The sequence below is a fragment of the Molossus molossus genome, unplaced genomic scaffold, assembly GCF_014108415.1.
Source record: "Molossus molossus isolate mMolMol1 unplaced genomic scaffold, mMolMol1.p scaffold_m16_p_14, whole genome shotgun sequence".
Lineage (NCBI taxonomy): Eukaryota > Metazoa > Chordata > Mammalia > Chiroptera > Molossidae > Molossus > Molossus molossus.
In genome coordinates this window covers 38,540,377-38,565,109 of record NW_023425349.1, presented here as the reverse complement: position 1 = coordinate 38,565,109, position 24,733 = coordinate 38,540,377, and the positions used below count along the sequence as shown (strand labels likewise).

At 46.2% G+C, this 24,733-nt stretch overlaps 1 protein-coding gene across 1 annotated transcript in view; it reads left to right on the top strand.

Moving 5' to 3' along the window:
• Window positions 1–24,733, top strand: part of NTRK2 (neurotrophic receptor tyrosine kinase 2) — a 334,115-nt gene that overhangs the window by 259,454 nt on the left and 49,928 nt on the right. Inside the window, exons 17-18 of the mRNA XM_036261082.1 lie at window positions 7,930–8,102; window positions 13,964–14,198. Coding sequence (XP_036116975.1) covers window positions 7,930–8,102; window positions 13,964–14,198 — 408 coding nt within the window. The remainder of the gene's footprint in view (window positions 1–7,929; window positions 8,103–13,963; window positions 14,199–24,733) is intronic.

Below are 24,733 nucleotides of genomic sequence, written 5' to 3'. Positions count from 1 at the left end.
TGGTAACAAGATTAGTGTATTGAAACGCACATTTGGCAGTGTTGCCCTAAGAATTTTGTTTGTATACCTGAACAGGACATAATGTTGCAGAAAGACTGTCAATTGCAACTTTACACATCTCTAGGAACAGAAATTATAGAACTTGTACTAGTGGCTTGTTAAAAGGCTTAATCATCTTTATGGTCCTGACATTGCTTAATTGATTTCTATTGTTCTTTAGTGTAAGTGCATTCCTCCCTGGTGTGTGTGTGTGTGTGTGTGTGTGTGTGTGTACATGTGCGTGCTCATGTGCACTGTAGGATGGAGAACATTTCCTTGTAAGAGCTGCCCGGCACTTGAGTCAGGTAGGCTCCTGTGATTAAGTCCCAGTAACTTCAACTTTTAACCTTCGATGGGAGATCTGTTTTTTGTCCTGTTAATTTGTCTTGTTAACCCTCTTCTCTGGCATATCTCCAGTTTATCCCCATCTTTTCAGAAATGTTAAAACCTAGACAGTGCATTTCACGTTAATGAAGACTCATCTGGTAGCAAGCCTAGCTGGAGGATTCATTTCATACCTCTCTAGCTCTAGAATGTATGAACTGAGGTGGTTGTGCTGCTTTCAAAAAAATGTTTTAATTGGTTTTTAGAGAGAGAGGGAGGGAGAGGGAGAGAGACAAACATAGATGTGAGATTGAAATATTGATCAGCTGCCTCCTGTATGCCCCCTATCAGGGATGGATCCTGAAACCCAGTCAGGGCACCTGACTGGGATTCGAACCAGCAACCTTTCAGTGCATAGGACAACACCTAACCAACTGAGCCACATGGGCCAGGACTGTGCTGCTTTTTTATTGACTTTAACATAATAGCCCAACTCACAATCAAATCACAATCAGCATGCTCCACCAGCTCCTGTATGGCTGGTGAAATTATCTCAGACAATTGTATCCTGGCGTATTTAAAGCTTATAAATACATTGCAATTGTCCCTGTTGGAGGCCAACTTCTGATTCACTCTTTTGACTCAATATTTCTCTATGAGTTAGTTTCATACATTCCAAAGACTTAGTATTTGTAATATGCAACTTGATGTAATATTTACACATAAGCCGTCTGTTTTATCCCCCAAATTATTGAAAGTATTTTAAAGTGTGTGAATTAGAACTTAGCCTCATGTTTCTCACTGGATAGTCGACTTGTTAGATTCTGAACCATTAGAGTCAGCACAGCTGTGATAATAAATATAGTAGCAATCAACACCCTGGCTATGCATCTTATATTTGAGGCTGTCACTTGGTACATAATTAAAGTCCTTGCACAGGCCCGCTTTATATGACTGAGTTGATATGTGCAGAGCATTGGTTTCTAGTACTAGTGAGCATGATCTGAGTGCTTTTGATCATTCTTATTTTCTTACCATCATGTAATTTGTAGGAATGTGTGTGTGTGGGGGGGTTATTACCCATTGCACCTCATTAGTTTATAAGATTTTATTTTTATCTAGCTCTTTCTATTTCTGAATTTATTAAAATATACTCCTCCAAAGGTCACTTTTATAAGAATTTATCAGAAGCTTCCTCTTCCTTCCTTTAGAGGAGACCCCAAAGTTAGAAGAATCATATAGCATTATGACTGTTGCTTCCTCTAAACATTGGTTAACCATTGCCTCTAAGAACCTTAAAAGAAGGGTGTCTGCCTTAATTCTATTTCAGGCTAGCATTGTTTCCCAACATTCGCAAGAAGAGGTTGCCCCACCAATAGCCTGCCGAGGTGGCTTTTATAGAACAGTGCTGTCCAATAGAAGTATAACGTGAGCCACAAATGCAAGCCACATTTATATTTTAAATTCTAAGTATGCACAATTAAAAAGGAAAAAATAGTTAACACTAACTTTCTTAATATATTTTATTTAACTCAATATAGCTAAATATTGTGACCTCAACATTAACATAAAAATATTAATAACATAGTTTATTGATACCACGTTTTCAAAATCTGGCCTGTATTTTAACTCCATGGCACATCTCAGTTTGGACTGGTCATATTCAGTCCAAACTGAATGATCACTAACCATGGTGGCTGTCGGTTTGCATTTTGGACAATACAGGTCTAGAAGATAGAAGAGTATGAGTCCCCATTAGCAACAGATCTTGACCCAATAATCCTGACACAGAAGAATTTAAGCATGTTAATACACTCTCTCAGGCATCTTGGTTGCCTCATATGGGAGTTTACTCATTACTCATTGCCATCTGTGTTTTAAGCATGGTGGTGGGCTTGGGCACAGAGGTCTTGCCATAACAATCTATTTTAGTCTGGCCAGTGTAGCTCAGTGGTTGAGTGTTGACCCATGCACCAGGGGGTCGCTGGTTCGATTCCCAGTCAGGACACATGCCCAGGTTGTGGGCCAAATCCCCAGTTGGGGGTATGCAGGAAGAGGCCACTCGATGTTTTCTCTCATTGATGTTTGTATCTCTCTCTCCCTCTCAATAAAATCAATAAAGGGAAAAAAATTTTTATAATAATCTATTTAAAATTTTTTTTACCTTAATTCTGTTTTTATGGTTTCTAAAAAGTATGAGAAGACCAAGATCTTTATTTAAAAAAGGACACCATCTCTGTTTTACCTTGTGTCTCCTAAGCCACCTGTATTTTGAAATGCATTTGTCACCTCCTACAACATCCAACAGCACGATTTCAAATAAGCTCCCTGACCACCCCTCCTAGCTTCCTGTTAGCTTATTATTTTACTGACGCATTTCAAATGAATGTTAATGTTCCTTCAGTAACTTCTCAGTTCTGTGCTGAAGTTTGTATCATGCTACTCCATTCCCCCACCTCTGAATCAATGTGTACTCCCAGAAGTAACTCACCGCAGCTCTGGAGGAGACCTCGCTCCTGAGAATGTCTTCGAGATGGCAGCTTTGGAGTGTCAGGAAAGTCTCGAGGAATACAAAGAAATCAAGTTACAAAGCAGACACGAGGAGTAAGGAAACAGCAGTGATCAGTGATGGGGCAAACATGCCTGTCAAAATGAAGTTTAAGTGAAGGGACTGTCAGGGAGGGAGGCAGCCACCTCATGTCCATTGCCAAGGACTCTAAGAACCAGCCATGCCGCCCTTAACTGAGTCAAGTGACAATCAGCCATGGTACTAAAACAGAGATGAGTTTTATAAATAGGGTTGATAGCAGGATTTTTCCAACTTCTGATTGCTGTCTGGCTGCGGTTCCGCCCTTAGAAAAATTCTGCCCTTAAAGTGCCAAATTCAGACGATGGTTTTGCCCAACTCGTTGCCGCCATATTTTCTGAATCTCCTAAAATAGAATTGAATCATAATTTAGAGAAAGGATCCAATTTGCAGAACTGGATAGGCACATAGGAGGAGGCCAGGTTTGTGAGACGCATTTGCCCCATGAATAGTGAAATCTCTCTTAAATCTAAAAATGTTACTGAAGCACAGCTTCTGAAATTGAAGTAAAAGCAACGTCTGATAGTGGTTTGCTTTGGGGAAATGGACATATTAGATCCTTGTCAACTCTGTCAGTTTGTTGCCTTCCTGCCCCACCCCAAGGGAAATTCTGTCTTCTTTCCAGTCTACCCCCTACCACGCTGTGTGACATTCTCCCTCTCTCTGTCTCTCTCTATCTCTCTCTTTCACACACACACACACACACACACACACACACACACACACACTTCAGCATTCGAATCAACACTACAAAGCTAAAACTTGAGAAGAAAGATGACATGCAGTATTTGTTCATGCTTTGTGATGAAGATCTAAATGGGTCCTGTCACCTTGTCCAACTCACTGTTAAAGACACAAGGCCTTACAAATAAGCTCTCAGTGACTCAGGCAGAGCAGCCTCTGAATAAAGAGACTGGTTCTCTCAGGAAACACTACAGGGTTCAAGGGCTTTAGGGGGGACGCAGGGCTGTGTCAGGAGCCGCTGCTCTTGTGCTTTGGGCTGGCCCCAGGCCTTATCCATGCACCTTTTGTCCTTCCTGAGTCCTCGTGTAAGCAACTGAATGCAGACACCTGGTTGTGTTTTCAAATTCAAATCGTGGAAATTTTACTTTCTACAGGGACCCTGGAAGGCATACCAGCCCTCACTGTCTCACCCAGTCCGACCCATGACCTTGGGAAGTAGATGATATTGTTACCCTCACTCTTCAGAAGAGAAACCCAGAGTTCAGAGAGGCCCAGAGCAGAGCCAGGATTTGAACTGGAGCTTTTGGTTTTTAAAGCTAGAACCCCTTTGGTTTGAGCACCGCCATTGGGAAGCATTGCCTTTTGACTGGGAGGGAACATAGACATCTGGGGCCAGCTCTCAAGGGCAAAGTTCATGGAGAAAGGCCCCGTCCATGATGCACTCTCCTATCTGCTTGCTTTTCTGGACACTTTCTTAATTTCTGTTTCTTACTTAGGCCCGGGTTCTTTCCAGATGAACCTTTGCTTTTTGTTCCTTTCCAGGGCTCTTTTATCTCTGGTTTGCACAGATGTCATGGGTCAGGGGATCTTTCGTTTCCCGATGCTGGGCTAAGCAGTCAGAGCTAAGCAGGTGAACACAGTACACTTCTGCTGTCAAAGGAAGTGGTAGAGACAGACATATCTCCAAATCCATAATGCAGGTCGGAATGTAAGAAATGTTGGGATGTGTGCGTTTTGCTCCATGGACCCCGGGGGAAAGACCCCGCTGAGGACGACGTCCATCTCCTTCATGTTCGTCTCGCTGCTTCATCTGCTATTTTTTTACATAGAAGTCCAGCAAAACCAAACAGTGCATAGGTTAGAAGAGATGAACAGCTAGAAGCATGTCATGGATAAAACCAACCTAAACAAGTCATCCAGCCAAGCACTCACCTTCCCTGTGCCACAGGGATGAACGGATTTGCGTTTAGATGGCATAAGACCAGTCTCTGAAGCTTCAAGGGAGCAGCTCCCCAGACTCCAGGTTCTTGGCCACTGTTCATTTTGATATTAAATGAAACAGTGTGTCGTTGCCATGGAAACAGACTGATCACAGTCTGATGGCCTCTGTGAGCACTCGCTGGCCCAAATCTTCTCACTTTTCAAAGCAGAATGGTGGTGCTTTGAAGGCACACCCTCAGAAAGCCTCACTGAAGCGGGCATAGGGGAAGCCCATCACCAGACCCTTTTTCTAATGGTGTCTCCAGAATTTGGCATAATAAGTAACTGCCTCGGGCCTAATGAAAACTAGTCTGGTGATTTGTCTCCGGGCGCCAGGTCACCGCTGGGGAGCCAGCTTCAGACCCCGCCGAGGAAGTTAGCGAGAACGCTGGACTCCGTGAGGAGGGCAGCAGGAAAGGCTCCGCGGTCTTGTTGGCACCTCTGCCATCTCCATGTCTCCGTGTGGCTGCGGTGAGGCAGGCCCTGCCTCTGCGTGGGTGCCCTCCCGTGAGGGGAGCAGCCCCAGGAGAGGGAAACTGTGTGTTGCCAACTCATCCCGTGACTTAATGATGAACCACCTGGCTTTGCTCCCCTGCTCGACAGTCCTCAGCTGCCAGCTTCCTGTGAGGCTCAGCGAATACTCTCGGGGTCACACTCCCTCCTAGGGTGCCCCATCTGATGACTGATTGCTAAGGGGTCATAATGGCTCAGCCCTGCTGGCCCAACTCAGGACGGCTCTGAGGGTCATCCTGCAGGGCCAGATAAGGCTCTGCTGAGTCTACATCGTAGCTCCCATCACCCTCTGGCCAGTTCTTCCGACAAGTGTTAATCCCAAGAGCACGCCCTAGTAAATGTCCCGTCTGCTCATCTCTGTCTTCTCCACAGGAACTTGACCTGTGGCACATCCCAAGGTCTATAAGTTGTCCAAGTCAGGAATTTCCCCACAGGGAGAGGAGTCAAGGCAGGGAGCCACGAAGTGACCACCGGGCCTCTGGCAGTGCTCCGTGACACAGGATGTAGTCTCTAGTCTCACACTCGGTCCAGGTCAGAGGGATGACCATGCTTTCGTTCTGCTCCGATTTAAATGAGTGTGGGTGTTCACATTTGCCATCTGGCTTTGACAGTGACGGATTGCAGTCTCCCTGGGAAAAAGGTTCACACACTCACATGCCACCTCTACCAAGAGGGGCCCTCTGGGCTTCCCTTCTCTCTGTCCCTCAGTCGAGGCACCAACTCCTTTTTCGAAGTCCCCTCCTGCTCCTGGTGTTCGCTTCTTGCGGCCTGTATTATTTACTCTACACACCTCTGCTGAGTACCTGCCCTTGCCTGGCGCTGGGCCCATTCTGGCAACGCAGAGATGGAGGGCACCGTCCCCAGGTCAGGAATTCACCGTGTGTTCCAGAGACCAGCAAGTAAACATGCAATTAGAATGTACTGTGGCCAGTGATATGACAGCAGTTAAGTAGGACGTGTACCTAAGGGGCTCATCCAACCCGGCGTGGGGGCGGGTTGTAGCAGGGCATGGGGCAGAAATGAATGAGAGTGTCAGGGTGACTTCTCGGAAAGCGATGCCTGAGCCCCGACGCAGAGGACTGCTCGGTGTTAACCTGGGCTGCTAGTTTCCTATGGATGCTCTAAGAAATTACTACACACTCAGTGGCTTAGAACAACACAGAGTCTTTCTCTTATAATTCCAGCGGTCAGACATCGAAAGTCAAGAAGTCACTAAGGCCAGCCCCTTCTGGAGGTTCTAGGGTAGAATTCGTTTCCTTGTCCTTTCCAGCGTTCAGAGGCTGCCCGCATGTTTTGGCTCCTGGCCTCTTTTTCCTCTTCAAAGCCAGCAACAGAGCATCTTCTCTCTTCTCTCACCTCTGCTCCTATCCTCACATCTTCTCTCCTTGACCCCCTGCCCCTCTCTGATAAGCACCCTTGTTTGTGGCGGCCTTGGGCCCACCTGAAACTCCAGGAGAATCTCCCCACGTAAGGTAACGCATTTGCATGTCAGGGACTGAGTCGTGGACATCTTTAGGGAGGCATTATGCAGTCTCTGACACCAGCGCCATGCCCTAGTCAGCGTTAGAGGCGGAGGACAGCGAGGTGCGGCCCAGTGTCAGTGAGGGGGCTCCAGGTATTTCAGGAGAGGCATGTCAAGAAGAGCGCGGGCTGGACAGAGATGCAAGGGAGCCGGTTCGTGTAGGACAGCGTGTTTTAAGCTTGACTTGCCGTTCATTACATATGTGACTTAGCTCCCTATTTAAATGCGCATGAGCACCTGGGGCCAGGATTTGGGTCCACATCTTCCTGATGCCACCACAGCTCTGGCTCAGTGACTGGCACGGGAAAGAGCTCAGCACCTGTGTGGCATCAACAAAGGCCAGCTTTGTCCGGCTATGACACCGCGGCGTCAGAGTAGTCTGAGCCGAGAACAAGCCCCCGGAGCCTGGCTGACGTCTTCATCTTGGCAGCGTGACTAACCGGGGCATTTCCGGAGCCAGCAGTATGTGGGCACCGGAGGGAGAGGCTTTTTAAAGTGTCACCTGATAAAACCGGCAAAACGGTCAGTGTCAAAGTGGGAAGGCGGGTACCAGAGAGCTTATGATGCTCTTTCCCCCACTGAATAGTTTCATGACATAAACTTTTAAAAAGGTGGCAGAGCAGAGGTGAGGTGCACACAGCGTCCTATAAATGCAACACCCACCAGAATGGGGGTGAAATCCGTGGCAATAGTTGAGCCCAGACCAGCGTTAAGAGGGTGAAGACCGCATGCTCACGCCCAGGACTTGGTGAGGGGACGGGGCAGATGCTTTGCGAACGGTCAGGCTCTGCAGGCCCGCGCGGGGCTTTCCCGGTCATTACTGCAGACATTTCCCCAGCAAGGAGGCCATGTTCCCATCTTCCATGTCACAAACGAGGTGACCTTCCTTCCCACCCAGGGAGCTCAGGGCCCACTGACGTCATCGCTCCTCCAGGCAGCCCTCCCTTTGATGTCCTCCGTTTAAGACAGGCTGGCTTTCTCCTTCTGCCCCTCTCCCCAGACGCTGAAGGACGCCAGCGACAACGCTCGCAAGGACTTCCACCGCGAGGCCGAGCTGCTGACCAACCTCCAGCACGAGCACATAGTCAAGTTCTACGGCGTCTGCGTGGAGGGCGACCCGCTCATCATGGTCTTCGAGTACATGAAGCACGGGGACCTCAACAAGTTCCTCAGGTAGGCCGGGAAGGGCAGGCAGGAGGTGGCTGCAGGTGGGCAGCCTCATGTTCAGACAACCTGGGGCAGAGGCTCTGGAGCCCTGTCTGACCCCAACAAGCTGTTTTCTTTCCAAGAGAGCTGCCCCTCAGCTTTGAAAGGTTAGCGAGTGTGCAGCCTGTGATGTCTTGGTAGACGGTGTCATTTAGGAGGAACGATGTCAGGGGCAGGTGACCACTTGGCTCCTGTCCTTGCTGGATGGGTTTCTTTAGGTGTAGAAGGGGTTTGACAATATCCACATGAAGGACTGGTGTCAGGACCATCTTGGTGGGTGGTAACCCTGGGATGTATATTATGCCTTCCGTGTTATGGCGCCACCTACACCTGTTTTCCTCTGGCTTCTGTGGGCGCTGAAGAGGGCGTCCCACCGAAGTCAGTACCAGTGGCTTCACGCAGCCACTGTAAGTTTCAGAAACTGTGCAGCCTAAGCGCTAAGGTGATTGCTGAGGGAGCAGTGTGTGTGTGTCGGGGGGAGGGGGAGAGCCTGCTGCTGTGTTTGCAAATGTCATCGGATGGCTGTCTGGCCACTTGCATCATTTCTAGCCTCATGAACATACTTGTAACTTAGTTCTCCTTTGCTGAGATGGGTCCCCTTTCTCTGCTCTGCCTCTGACTGGGTGGGTGACAGAATGCCAGGTGGGATTAGGACCATGGGGCCAGTTCATGGTGCTCAGAGACAGTCACCCTAAGCATGCATTATCCAATGGCGGTGAAGTTTTTCTTGTAGGTGATAGAAGAGTGGATGACGGCAGCTTCTGCACATCGTCTTGTCAGACTTAATGGGAAAGGAGAAAGGGGACTGAATTTGGTTGAGGTCCAGCTGCTCATAGGAGGAATATTTTCTCCTTTTTCCCATGCTCTAGCCTACTTCTTTAATTAAAAATGATGTTTTCCAAAAACTGTAGCATAATAAGGCCACATGTACTCACCTGGATGCAATTAAACGCTTCTGTGAGCTCAGACTGCGCATGTGAGTGTAAGCTCACACCTGTGTGTGTGTGTGTGTGTGTTCTTTCATTTTCAGCTCCATCAACCTCTGCCTAGCTCTCCTCCCTGCCTTCCAGGAGGAGCAGGCACCTGGTTCTTCCTTGGCATCTTGCACAGGGTACGGAACTATTGGAATCCTCTGCTCCATTTCAGAACCTGCTGGACTCTGGGAACAAGAGGTTTTCCATGCCAGGAATCAGGTTCTTGGGGGCAATACCGCGCTGTGAACAGTCTCTCCTCTCTTTCTGGAAGGGAACTGAGCCCTTAAATGGCCATGAATGTTTTCCCAAGTGTCACTGGCCCTGCCCTGTGAAGACAGATGCCTACAGTTACCTTCCCGGCCTCTTCATTCAGCCAGAGGGCATCCATCAGCCGCGACGTGGTCAGGCCCTGTGCTGTGCTGGCTGGAATGAGGAGTAAAACACAAACCTTGCTCTTCAGGAGCCTGGAGTGTCTCCTCTCAGAATCTCTCCGGAATTCACTTCCAATGCAGAGAAGATAAACAAGGCGTTTTCAAGTAATAAGAATGAATATTTATGGAGCCTTACTAAGCATGTTAAGTGTGGTAACTTGCATTAACTTTATAAACCATTGTTACCATCATTCTCATTTTATGGTTGAAGAAACGAAGTCACACAGCTAGTGAGTGACAGGGCTGGGATTCAAATCCCCAGCCTCCGGCGGCAAAACCCAGTGTCTCACCGCTGCTGTCCTTCCGTGCGGTGCTGCTGAAGAATCAGAAGGGATGGAGTGTCCTGTGAAGTTCCAGAGCCAGCACAACGCGGCTGAGCGCCGACCGGAGCCCACGGAGACAGTGCAAGCCAGGGAAGGGTGAGCAGCCCCCCTGGCCAGGAGCCCGCTGAACCTTCCTGCTCGCCATGCCGGGGGGCTGAGCGTGCTCGTGTCCTTCTTAAACCATGCTCTCCTGGAAGAGATGAGATGTGTTTTCATTTCCAAGAGCTGCAGGGTAACCTGGGGAGTGAAACAGAGGGCTGTTCTACTAACTTTATTTATATTCTTCTTAAGAACGTGTTTAGGAGACTCACCTGCCCTCTATTTATAGCAGGACTTTCTGCTCAAGAAGAGTATCCAGAGGCTTCTCCCACTAGAGGAGCCTGTTCAGACACCCAGGGGCAAGCAGGCGCCGCCCCACGCCGCACATGGCAGTGTAGGGCGCAGAAGGCTTTGGAGGGCTGCCAGCTTCCTGGTGCCTTCTGAGTGTGAGGCTGGGGGCTGGGCTTCTGAGCAGAGGTAGCCTTTTGCACTGGCCTCTACTTTTTGCTTTTCTGCAGAATCTTTGCAACAGACAGGTTCTTAGAGGAGCCTAGGCTGTGGCAAATCAACAACTTACTTCATTCTTCGCACTAAATCTGTGACGATTTCATCCTGGCCTAGATTTTCTGGGTATTTCCAGGCTTCTTATGGTGTATGTGCTCCCCTAGGTCCTGGTATAAGAGCTTTGTCTCCAGTGATGAGTGGAAACATTCTCACTTCCCCCGGCCCTCAGTGCTGGGAATGGTTGGGCTTCAGTCACCTCTGGTGAAGCGAGAAGGGCCGGCCCTGCGGAATCCGTAGGAACGCTGCTGCCGGCCCGGCACAGACACAGGCCCAGAGGGTCAGCTGTGTTGTCACGGCACCTCTCTACTTGTTTGTTAAAGAGGATCTGTTTGCAAAGCCTTTTATCTCTGGCTTTTTAAAAATAATTATTAAATTTATTGGGGTGACATTGGTTAATAAAGTTATATAAATTTCAAGTGCACAATTTGATAATATATCTATTGTGTGTTCATTACCCAAAGTCAAACCTTCTTCTGTCACCATATATTTGACTCCCTTTACTCTTTACATAAAGGTTAAAGGAAGTAAAAACATTTAAAAAGAAAAGGAGAAAGAGGAGGAGGAGGAGGAGGAGGAAGAGAAGAAGAAGAAGAAGAAGAAGAAGAAGAAGAAGAAGAAGAAGGAGGAGGAGGAGGAGGAGGAGGAGGAGGAGGAGGAGGAGAAGGAGGAGGAGGTGAAGGAAGAGGAGAAGAAGAAGAAGGAGAAGGAGGAGGAGGAAGAGGAGGAAGAGGAGAAGAAGAAGAAGAAGGAGAAGGAGGAGGAGGAGGAAGAGGAGGAAGAGGAGAAGAAGAAGAAGGAGAAGGAGGAGGAGGAGGAGGAGGAAGAGGAGAAGAAGAAGGAGAAGAAGAAGGAGAAAGAGGAGGAGGAAGAGGAGAAGAAGAAGAAGGAGAAGGAGGAGGAGGAAGAGGAAGAGGAGGAAGAGGAAAAGAAGGAGGAGAAGGAGGAAGAGGAGGAAGAGGAGAAGAAGGAGGAGGAGGAAGAGGAGGAGGAAGAGGAGAAGAAGGAGGAGGAGGAGGAAGAGGAAGAAGAGGAAGAGGAGAAGAAGAACGAGAAGGAGGAGGAGGAAGAGGAGGAAAAGGAGAAGGAGGAGGAGGAGGAGGAGGAGACAACAGCCACCGCACTGCAATTTGGAAATGAACTGCATGAAAAATTATTAAATTTATCGGGTCCTGGTATAAGAGCTTTGTCTTCTGTGATGAGTGGAAACATTCTCACTCCCCCCTGCCTCAGTGCTGGGAATGGTTGGGCTCCAGTAACCTTTCGTGAAGCGAGAAGGGCTTCAGCATGAAGAGGAATAATTTGTGACTACAAGAACATAAAAGGGGAGGGGTAAAAGTCTCTCTGGCCTTCTGATGAAAGGCCACAAAGCACCATAATTTAGAGCAGAGTTTCAGTTGCTCCTCACCTCAGTGCACCTAGAGAAGTGCAGTATCTCCACTTTACAGAACGAGGAAGCAGGTCCAGAGAGTTCGTGTAGCTCACCTGAGGCCACAGCTGGTGTTTTATGACAGGATTCCAATTCAGTTCTGATGTCCAGAGCCACACCCACTGCACTGTGAGACTTTTGGCTCCAGTGAGAGATTTTGAGCTGAAGAAATCCCAGGGCAGTTTTGCGTATTGCTCCTCAGTGTGACAGGAGGTTGGGGGCTGTGGTTTGAGTGGAGGTGAAATACATGTGTTAGGATCTGCCTTGTGCCAAAACAGCAGGCTTCTCCCTAGGAATGGTTCAACCAGATATTTAGAGATGGAGGGGACCTAAGTGATCACATGGTATAATAACTTTTTGTAGTTCTGACTAATGGAGAAATCACACACGTGGGAAAATTAAAAGTCTTCCTCAGAGCACCATGCTGGACACCTGAGAGGCATGGAAACTCCCTACCTCCTTGTCCAGCGCTTGTTCTCTGAGAACACAAGAATGAAAGACCAGATGACAGCATATTTTGGAAATCAAGGAAAGGGCTGGAACCATGATGGAGTTGGGGTAAGAGCCTATACCTGAGACAACTCATCCCATCTGAGGTGGTGTTGGCAGGCGAGGGGAGCAGCAACACCAGATTGGACTTCTTGGATAACCTGGCTCTCTCATTTCCAAATGCTCATACAGCTCTGGAACCCTGCAGGTGTATTCACTTTAAATTCATTTTAAATCTTCTATATTAGTTCCAAACTATCTGGAAAGAGATGTCATTGGCACTGACTTAGGGAGAGAGAAGTCCTTTGACCATGCTTTTACTTCTTGCCCTGCAGCGCCCCCTCAGGCCGCCAGGGCCAGTGACACCAACCTTGGCCCTCTGAGCGGGGTTCCAGGGTGGGGACTGCAAGGTACTGGTTGTGTATCCTAACACTGGGACCCTCCCCTCCCTGAGACACCTATCAGTGTCACAATGCCTTAAACAGATGCCGTGGCAGGCACACTGGTGTGTGCAAGAATTTCTAAAACATGTAACACCTGACTACTTAGTCAAAAGCATAGACTTCTCTTCCCTTAGATTGTCAAATAAGAAAATGACAATAGGCAACACAACAAGAGTCGTCCAGTGTGAATGAGTCAAAATTATACCTATTTTTTTGTAAGATTGGCAAAAAACAGATTTTGTGGTGTACCGCAGACTTTCAGTAATTAGTTTATGTGTGCCATGAGATGAAAAAGGTTGAAAATCGCTGCCTTCAATCATTCCACGGCTGGGAAAAGGCTGGTGTGTAAGATAGGAGAAAGAGAAGATATAAAACATCAGAGTCTTCCCTCTTCCCCCAAAAGTGTAAAGAATAAAACTTGCCCAATAAAAGAATGAATGTGTTGTGATTCCAAGGAGCTCTCCCATGGGTGGCCAGTGTTTGTGCTGAGCTGGAAGTAGGGGGGAGAGAGGGGCACAAGGAGATGGTTTTGTTCCCGGGAAGTGTCCAGGCTGAGGATGCCCTGGGATTGGCTAAATTGGGCTTGCAAAAGATGTGGGCAGCTCGGAAAGCATGCCCAGCTGTAGAGCAGGTGGAATCAGGGAGACCGGAGGTGCTCTGGCCCTGGCGGGGCACTCTGGAGAGATCAGTCTGGTGGGGGCTGCTCGGCCACAGCATGTGGCTGGGAGGGCTGGAGGGTGTGGGCTCCATGACCTATTGCTCCAGAAGAGCCAAGCTCTCCGTCCTTATTTTGCTTTGTTGTTGGTTTCTTGTTTGTTTTGCTTCAGCCACCTTCTGCTTTTCAGGGTGAAGAGCTCTGGCCTGTGCTCGACCCCAGCATATTTCTGAACCCCCTGAAACAGGAACCTGTCTGTATGTTGGGGGTGGGAGGCACCATTCAGGCCCACCTGGTCCTGGGAATTCTAGACTCTGGGAATTGAAATCTGGGGGATTTTGAAGGATAACCATGGCTGAAGCATCTTCCCCTGCTCTTTATGCACAGTCAGGCAGCATCTTCGAGCACTAGCAGTTGATGGGGGGGAAGGCTCCCTCCAGGCAAGGAGCTCCAGTTCCAGCAGCTCCTTCTGTGCCCTCTGCAGGGCACATGGACCTGACGCCGGGCTGATGGCCGAAGGCAACCCGCCAACGGAGCTGACGCAGTCGCAGATGCTGCACATCGCCCAGCAAATCGCAGCGGGCATGGTCTACCTGGCGTCCCAGCACTTCGTGCACCGAGACCTGGCCACCCGGAACTGCCTGGTCGGCGAGAACCTCCTGGTGAAAATCGGGGACTTTGGCATGTCCCGGGACGTGTACAGCACTGACTACTACAGGGTGAGTGCGCGCGCCAGGAGACCCCAGGTCCTGTTTCCCCGGGAGCCCTGGCTGCAGCAGTATGCTGGGGCTGCCGTAACAACATGCCATGGACTAAGTGGCGTAAACAGCCAAAGTTGATCTTCTCAAAGTCTAAGCTGAAGGTGACTGCAGGGTTGGTTTCTTCCAAGGTTTCTCTCCGTGGTTGGCAGGCAATGGCTCCCCTCTGTGCCCTCACATGGTTTTTTCTGTGCGTACACCACCCTGCGGTCTGTCCGTGTCTAAATGTCCTCCTCTTCGGCGAACACCAGTCAGACCAAACTGGGGCCTGCCCCAACGGCCTCGCTTTCACGCCATCCCTTCCCTAAGGCCCTCTCTCCAAAGACAGCCATGTTCTGAGGTTCCGGGGGTTAAGGCTTCAACACATGCATTTGGGGAGAGCACAGTCCAGGCCACAGCACCGGTCCTGCTCTTTGCACGGCTTTCCAGAGCGGTGTGCGGTGTCTCCGTGAGGACAGTCCTTGGCCTGAGGGTTTCGCTAGGGAAACCGGAGGGCTTGGGAAATTCCTGGAGAGCATGAGGTTAAAGGACTGACTTTAAGGTTTGCCCTTGATTCTGTGAAATTGCGTCTAGAGACTGTTTGAGGTTTGACCTAAGATAATAGTAAAAAACAGTACCCCAGACCTTGGAAGTTCCCACGCAGAACTGTCTTGGTTGGAAGTGGATCGGCTGCTGGCCATCTTGGTGAGATGTAGGAATTCCATCCTGCCTGCTTCTGCAGCGTCTCACCCGGCCCACCTGGGTTCCACCACCAGAAGCGCGAAGGGGCGGAGTTATAGACAGTCATTCAGATCCACCGACGACCAAGCATTGGCCCATTTGGCATGTTAGACTTGTTAACTGAGATCTTAGGACTTGGGGAAGCTTGAAGTCAGGATATTGAAAGTGCAGGTTTGTGTGGTGTTCTACCGCCTCAAACCCTCAATTCGATTGTCTTGTTTTGCTGGAATTTCAAGGGGAGAAAAAGAGAGTAGGAAGGGAAAGAAATAAATGTGCCGTATGTTTATAGCCTAAGAGGATAACATATCTAACTCGACTAACTTGCATAATAAGCCAGGACTGGTGGAGAAAATGCCTCTCCTTGACTTTGCATGTCCCTTTATAACTTATTTTCAAGGGAGAATCTTTCAGTCTGGTGCTTCCCTAAGGGAAAGTTTTGCTGATATTGATGAACATCTAAGGGAGAAGCATGCGGCCCAAGCAACCGCTTTCTCTTTAGCAGTATGTTAACCGAGTTCTCAGAGTGCCTGGCACAAAATAGGTGCCCAGTGTCTTCAACCATATCATGATCCAAATCGATTATCTACCCAATTAAAAAATTGGCAAAGGACTGAAGCAGAGATGTCTCCAGAGAAAATAAACAAATGGCCAATAAGCACATGAATCAATGCTCAATATCATTAGTCATTAGGGAAATGTAAATCAAAACCACAATTAGATACCACTTTATACCCACTGGGATGACTGTGATCAAAAGACAAACAAAAACCAGTGTTAATGGGAAAGTGGAAAAGTTGGAACCCTCATAAACTGCTGGTGGGATTATAATGTGGTGCAGCTGCTTTGAAACGGGCTGGCAGTTCCTTTGCATGTTCAACAAAGAGCCGCCATATAACCCAGCAATTCCACACCCAGGTATATGCCCAAGAGAAGTGAACCCATGTGTTCAGACAAAAACTTGTATACAGATGAAATAGCAGCATTATTCATAATAGCTATAAAGTGGAAACAATTTAAGTGTCCATCAACTGATGAATAGATAAACAGAAATTCATAGTTTTTACAATGAAATATTGTTTATCAGTTAGAAGGAATGAAGTGCTGATTCATACTGTAACGTGGATGAACCTTGGAAACATGGGAAGAAGCTGGGCACAGACTATCACATGTTATATGATTTTGTTGATATGAAATGCGCAGAATAGCCAAATGCAGAGAGAGCAGATAGGTTGTTGCCAGGGGATGGAGCAATGGAGAATGAGGAATGCCGGCTACTGGATATGGAGTTCCTTTTTGGGGTGATAAAAAATGTTCTAGGCCTAGCCGGTGTGGCTCAGTGGTTGAGCGTCGACCCATGCACCAAGAGGTCGCCAGTTCGATTCCTGGTCAGGGCACATGCCCAGGTTGTGGGCCCAATCCCCAGTGGGGGGCATGCAGGAGGGAACCAATTGGTGTTTTCTCTCATTGATGTTTCTATTTTTCTCTCCCTTTCCCTTCCTCTCTCTGTAAATCAATAAGGAAAAAAAAAATTTTTTTAATGTTCTAGAATTATATAGCAGTTATTTAGTATATTTACAAATACACTAAAAGCCAGCAAATGTGTACATTAAAAGGGTAAATACTATGGTATATAAATTATATCCCAAGTTTTAAAAACTTGAAAAAGAGCCCTGGCCGATTTGGCTCAGCGGTTAGAGTGTCGGCCTGTGGTCCAGAGAGACCCGGGTTCAGTTCCTGCTAAGGGCACGTACCTCGGTTGCAGTTAGTCCCCGGCCCTGGTTGGTTGTGCGGGTGGCAGCCACTCGATGTGTCCCTTCACGTCGATGTTTCTCTCTCTCTCTCTCTCTCTCTCTCTCTCTCTCTCTCTCTCTCTTCCTCTCTCTCCCTCCCACTCTATCTGAACAAAAAAATGTCCTCGGGTGAGGATAAAAAAAAACAAAAAACCTGAAAAAGAAAAATTCTAGCCAAATAGCAACATTGGACATAAGGAGTTAGTCTCGGTTGTTCACACAATATAAAAACACAGTCACTTGTCATCTACCATATTTAATCATTTGTTAAAAAGAAAACCCTCCATTTTGATGACATATTCCTAAAGTACTTCCTTCTGAATTGATTTGGTGAGAAGAATGATTCTCAGTCCCTTTATTTGTTACATTTTGTTGGAATTGCCGCAGTCACTAAGAAATGTGCTTCAGGTACCGCGTTCACTCAACCCCCTGCCCCGCACCGTGGCCACTGCTCAGCACCGCTGGAGGGTCTGCGGTGTTCACTTGGTCATTCGTCGTTCCCACGGGGGAGGAGGAAAAGGAATCAGCCTTATGTTGGCCTCAGTTACAGCTGGGCAAAGGGGGTGAGGGATGTAAGACCTGGAAATGTGATGGCAGCCTAGGAAAACAAAGAAATTGACTTTCATTTTGCCTTCTCTAAAATTTCAGAATGATAGTTCACCTTTTGGTTCCATGAAAGTATTTATCATTGTGGAACTCCTTTGCAGAATGTTTTGTGCTTATTAAAACATCAAAAGCAGATCACTGGAGTCCATCCTGTTGAGTTTGTCAGAGGGACAAGCAGAAGCTGTTGCTCTGTGTTTGCAGGTGAGCTCCAGAGCATTTACAGTGGCCATTGCCCAGAACACGCCTCGCTGTCACAGTACTGAGCTACCCGTTGCAGCATCTGCAAGCTTGGCGTTGGACCCCTCCCCCTCAGGGTGTCTCTTCGTCTCCTCAGTCACAGCAGCGGGGAAACGTATTCTCCTTGTAGTTCGGGTTTCCCATTTGCAGGCACATTTTCTTCCTTATTCTTTTCCAATCTTCTCCAAAAGCCTGTACCCTCCAAGGTGATGAGCTTCTGCAGCTGGTGTGGCTTTTCATCACCTATTTTAAACATCCTTTCCACTAGAGTGATGGAGAAGAATGTGTTAGCCAAGGCTTTCTTGTGTGGAAGCAAGGCGATTAGGCCTAGTGGCAACTTTATCGAGGGGTGACACGTCCCTTATCTTAGCGAGGACGAGTCTCACTGGCAGCCCGAGCCTTCTGCTCACGGTGGCTCGTGAGCGGCCGTGTGGGGTCCACGGCTCTGTGCCATCCGGGGCACGAGGGGCAGGTGGCAGCTGTTGCTCCATCAGCCGGGAGCTGGCAGCACCAGGAAATGCTGCCACGAGGCTCCCACCCTGTTGCAGTCGAGCTAATTATATCTTCCCAATGAAGGAAGAACGTACATTTGCATTGAAACCAGCCTGATATGGTGGGTCCAAAATTACTCTAGCATTTATGTTCTCTGAATTGTTTTAATTAGCAGCTCCGCAGTACTCGCCTTTTATTCCGTTTTTATTCCTTCCCATCACTGGCAAAACTGACATTTAGGAAACATCTGAACCGGGTTTCTGTCACATTCTGCCTCTCGCAGACCCAGGATCTCACTCTACGTGGTCATTACTGTGCCTCAGTGGATCCACTGAAATTGTCCTAAAGTGCGCATTGGTGGTTTTCACCGTTTGGGTCCAACACATGCTTAAAACGAATGTGATCCATTGGTGAAGAGAGGGCCCTACCCTCTGAAACCCCAGGCTTGTGTGTCTTGCTCTCCTTTGGGCATTAGGGCTATGTGGGGGTGGTAAGAAATTCTACCCTTTAATTCATCTTCCACTTAAGAAGAAAAGGAAGCAGAATAGGCAGCCTGATTTAAGGTGAACATTTAACAAAGTAAATGAATATACCTTGACTAAACAAGGCATGGTCAGAATCCTAAAGTGTTAAAGTGCTATTAGCAACAAAGTCCAAGAAATCATCTTTAGGTGCTTAATCTCAGTGAATTAGCTGCAGAGAGGAAGAAGATGGGTTGTGCCACAACCAGCCAATAGAACAAGTAGCAGAAAGAACTGATTTGAACTTCAGGAACTTTCCCTGCCCACCTGAAGTAAGGGGGCTGATGGACTAGAAAACAAAGTTCTGAACACAGACGCGAGAAGACTTAGATAATTTAAGAACTGGACAACCACAAAAGAAATAACCAAGAGGTAACTCTCATACCTCAGTCTTGGAAAAGTATGTCTTCACTTTTTAAGGAATAGTTTAATGTAAAATGGACATTTCTAGATAAGATAGGTAGGTAGGTAGGTAGGTAGGCAGATTAGATAGATAGATGATAGATAGATAGATAGATGATAGATAGATAGATAGATGATAGATAGATAGATAGATAGATAGATAGATAGATAGATAGATAGATAGATCTTCACTCATTTCACAAATGTTTTTAGAGTGTGGTTGTGTCAAATGCCAATGTCATTTCCTCGGTGAGGAGTATCATTGCATCTCCCTGCTGAATGCCTGCTAATTCTTAAGAGGCAATTCCAGCTTCACCTGCTCCCTGACTTCCTTCAAGCAGAGTAATGGAAATCTGTGGTCTCTCAATACTTCATGTAAATTGGCATTACAGCATGGAGCACATTGCATCATGGACATTTGTTCGTATATATTTTCTCACTAATATAAGAACATGGAGAAGACAAGTCTTACACATCTTTGTATCCAGACAGGCTAGACTAGGTGGTCAATCCATGATTGTTGAACAGGATGTCCACCGGGAAAAGCCTTCATGAGAGTCTTCTTAGCCCTGTGGATGAATACAGAAGGTACTCAGACTTACAGGTGGGCCTGGCTCGGAGGCTAGGAGCACTGACTTCAGGAAGTAAAGCTAAGGATATAAGGACATTCTTATCTCGGACAATTTCTTTTCAATGGAGAGCTCAGAGCTAAAACGTATTTGCATTTATGCTATAGTTGATAAACTTCCCCTAGTGTACCTGCCTAGAACCCTTAAATACTAGGCCCAGTGTTCACTTTAAGAGGCAACACAGTCTCTTCCTGAAAAAGGAATGTCCTCTGTGTCATTAACTCTCTCTGTGTGTATCATTTCCTTATTTCCCCCCTTAATGACTCTTAACTTTCACATGAGCAATTATAGATCTTTCTGTTTGCAGTCTTTTGATTAAACTGAACCAGAAACATAAGAGTTATTTATTTTTTGAAATCATCCTCAATTTATGTCCTGTACAACACTTAGATCACAGTTTAGAGGAACCTATTTGCCAGGGAGAAATCAGAACATTGAGTTCAGGCTAATACAATATTAAACTAGATTTGCATAAATTGTTTCAGGATTCTAAATTGGTTTAGTTTGTATTCAAGCCTTCCTAAGAGCCTTTTAGATATGCTTTGGGGTTGCAATAGTGTGGGTCAGTGTTCATTCATTCATTCAGTACACATTTATGAAACAGCTACTAAGTGCTAGATGCTGTACTAGATACTACAGGAATCCAGACTTTAACAAAAGACACATGGGCTGTGCCTTGAAGGAGTTTTCAGACTTGTGACAATGTGATAAATGCAGGAATAGAGATAAGTACTGGCAACCAAAAAGAGGAAGCCACCAGCCTACTTCGGGAAATCAGAGTAAGGTTCACAGAGGTAAGACCTTTGAGCTGGTAGATATAAACCCTAAATTGTCCTCTTGGCAAGAAGGCCCTGGGCCAGGACGGGAGGGAGACATTCTTGGCATATGGGGTAGCACAGGCAAGAGATGACAGAGTACACATCACAGGTGTGTGGCCAGGGAATGGGGACTCCTCTGCATGCCTCTGAGGGAACAAAGTAGGCTATTTAGGCTATTATCAGATTTCACAGGAGCCTGTTTGCCATGCCAGAGACTTTGGACTTGGTCCTTTTGGCAGTGGGAAGCCACTGAGAGTTTTTATGCCAGAAAGTGACATGTCAGAATGTATTATGTCAGCGTATGAAAATGGAGCCACCCAACAGACTCCCAGATCTCCACTCCCGTACATCTTCGATTGGCCGAGAGCAGTGTCTCTCAAACCGGGTCCTCGAGCTGCCAGCGGGTTTTCACCATCAAAGGAGATCTGTGGTCACTAGGTAAACAATGATTTCATTACCGTAGAACTCAGAGTCTTGGCTCTATCACTGTGCTGCGTGGCCTTTCAAGAAGAGCTATAGAAAGTGGCCAAGGTCAGCAAAGAAGAGTTGGCCTAGAGAACCTTTGCCAGGTCCCTGGTCCCATCCATTTCCCAACCAGTGAACAGGAGATGGGATACATCTCCTATGTTTTTTCATTCTTCTGAGTCCCTTATTCCTGAAGTCAATAGCCCATCCACTTTGTCCATGAAGTGCTACATGCAGAAATTAAGTGCATGTTTAACTGCACTGAGAAAGAAGGTAGCTTGGATGGGCCGGAAGGATTCTGATTTCTCAAAGTACGGAGAAATATTTTCAGCAGGGACTTTCTCCCTTTTCCCTCCCATTTCAGGCCTCAGCTTTCTCATACTGGTGACATTTCATACGTTTGCTTTACTCAGACCAGAGCCCCCTAAAACAGGAAGGTTGCAACAAAGAGTTAGCTGAGGTATCGAGGGAAGAGCATCAGGCTGGGGTCCTAGAGCAAAGGTTCAAATCTCTGATTTGCCTTTTTGAACCTTATGATTCTATTGGTTAGGGACGCTTAGAGCCAAAGATAAGAATGTGTTACTAGTGGCAGCCTCTGCAGATAGGGAGTTGGTTTTGCTCATGTGACAAGAGGTTCACAGGTGGGCAGTTTCTTACTGGTTTGGAGGCTTTCCAATGTCACTGCTATAGGTTGGTACTTGACATTTGCTTGTTTTCTTTCCCCATACTACAACTCCGAGCACATTCAAACTGCCATTGGAGGAGGAAGGGGGCGAGGCAGGGAGCAGACAGTCTCTCCCCACACACCTCCCCTCATCAGAGGCAACTCTTTCCCAGAACTTCCTCTCTGCAAAAACTCCTCCTTGGACCTCATTAGTCACAGGTAGGGCAAGACCAAGGACTCAACTCACTTGCACAGATAAATGACTTGTTCTCAAAGACCTAGACAAACTGGGATTCCACCACTGGGAAAAAGAAAGTGAGAGCAAATAGATTTAAGGAAAGAAAACCATGTCATACTCACCGTATGCACCATCATAGCCTCTGTTTCCTTATTTGCAATGAGCTTCTCCCTTCGAAGGTGGCTGAAGACGATAAGTTAAAGTGACATATAATCACTTGCTCTTTGTTCCTCTGTGTGCATTGTATCTTTTTTCTTGGTCATCTTTAAAATTGTCTCTTTATTATTGGTCTTGAGCAATTTGATTATATGTGATTTGGTATACTTCTATGGCTATTCTTGTGCTTGGATTTATTAGATTTGAGGGCTTATAGTTGTCATCAGTTTGAATTTTTTTATCATTATTGTTCAAATATTTCCGCTGTTCCCCCTACTTACCAGCTAGGGATTCCAATTTCACTTATATTAAGCCTCTTGAAGCTGTCTCATGGCTCACTGAGCTCTTTTTATGTTTTTAGATTCTCTTTTCTTTGTGTGTTTCATTTTGGATAGTTTCTACTACTCTCTCTTCAACTTTCTTTATCCTTTCTTCTGCAATGTCTAATTTTTTATTATTTTTATCCAGTGTATTTTTCATCTTACGCATTGTAGTTTTTATTTCTAGAAGTTTGACATCAAACTTTGTTTACATTTTTCATGCCTCTAGTTATCTTCTTAAAGCAGATAGAATGCTTTTATAATAAATGTTTCAATGTATTTGTCTGTAGTTCTACCATGTGTGTCATGGTAGATTCTAGATCAATTCTAGATCAATTTCCATTGATTTTTCTCCTCATTAGGGATTTTATTTTCCTGTTGCAGTGTATGCCTGGTAATTTAGATTAGATGCTAGACATTGTGAATTTTATCTTGTTGGATGCTGGATATTTTTGAATTCCTATACATATTTTTGAGCTTTGTTTTGGAGTGTGGTTACATTACCTTGAAACTGTTTGAGCCTTTGGTGTGTTGCTATAAGATTAGGCAGCACCAGACCAGTGATTACTTTAAAGCTAAGGATTCTCCACTACTGGTGCATAATCTACTGGGTACTCAAGTCCCCATGGATCATGAGGTTTTCACTCTGCTCCATGGGAACCAGCACTACTCCTGGTTCTATGTGAGCACTGGGCACTGTTTTCACTGGTCATTTTGGATGCTTCTTCCCCAGCCACTGACAGTGTCCTCACATGCATGCACCGATCAATACTCATTTGAATACTCAAGGGGTTCCCTCTACAGATCTTCAGAGTTCTCTCTGTGTGTGGCTCTCTTTTCTCTGGTATTCTGTCCTTTCTTCTCTAACCACCTTGGTCTCCCCAGATTTTCAGCTCCATCTTTTCAACCTGTGGAGCATGCCGGGCTCTCCCGCCTCCCTCCACCCCAATTTTTGTCTTTTTCAATGAACTAAGCTTAATGATCATAGGACTCACTACAATTATTTTTCATCTATCGGGGATCATTGTCCTTCATTGCTTGTTATCTAGTGTCTTGAAATAATTGTTTCATATATAGTTAAGCCATTTTTGGGTTGTTTCGATGAGAAGGCAAATCTCTTTCCAGTTACTCTACCTTGCCTAGAAGTAGAAGGCAACAGCCGTCTCTCTTGGAGATAAATGTTGTCTGAAAAATCTATCAGTGAACCACTTATAAACTGCAATAAAGAAAACAAGCTCTCCCACCTTTTAGAATAGCTACTCTCCATGAAGGTTATTTTCTCCCTTTTTTAATTAAATAACTTTCATTTATATAATAATTCTTCTACAATTAAAGTTTTCCTGCCTACACAAGATTATTACTTAAGTAGGAGAGTAGATTTTCTCCATCTCCAGTGAATATTGAGCAAGAGGAAATTATCTTAGCTTTCCTGTTACCTCTGAGAGTTTCCCCAGACTCCAAATGTGAAGTGGTTCAAGAAGGCCTTAGAAAATGATGTGCAGACAGAATATTAAAAATTCTTCACACTTTTCACATTTTTCCCACAGTCTTTGTCCTTTGGTCAGGGAAAGAACACCTTGGATGGATAAGTGATTGCATTAATCCAAGATGGAATCGTGTTTCATATATAATTCTTAGCCAGGCCTCTTTAATATGTAGACACTGAGTGAGATATGTTCTGTTCCCTAAAGAAAACTGCAATCTCCCGGGGAGAAGAAACAAATGAATCATTCTGATACTAGGCAGTGTGATGCATGTTGTGAAGAGTAGAAATAAATTGATTTTTACTGGAATGTGAGATAAAATCTGGAAAATTCTTTGGAAGAAATAAGATTTGACCTGGGTCTTAAAGGCAAAATTGCAGATGGGGGTGTTGTTGAACTTAGACCATTGCAAATGACTGAAGTTACAAACAAGACTAGGCGACCTGATTGCAAGTGCTCCTTGGGCAGAACACGGATCTCCTCATTTTGACCTCCATCATGCCTCACAGTGCTGGGTACTTCTAGGTTCTCACTGATAATGATCATTGCCTGAAAGGAGGTTCCAAGAAAGATTGTATGATATTCTTCTTGGAAGTCTTTGGCAGTGAAGATGCTATCCACCATAGTGGATCTTCCAAATGAAGATCACTCCTAAGTCCAAGCACGACTTGACTTCATCTCTCAACTCTCCATAAAACTTCCCTAGAATTCTGTCCTCACGTGGTAATTTCCTATTTCTGCTTGGTCTGTTTGTCCAGATATGAAGAACTATAAAACTCTAAGACATTCACTTTGTATTGCCTACAGATGTTGAATTATTACAACATAGTACACCTGAAACATGTTATATAGCAACTTTACCTCAATTAAACAAAGAAAACTCCAAGGGATTGTTACAGCAACCTAACCTAGTGTGGGATGCATATAAAGACACTAATAACCCCAGGGCTGATC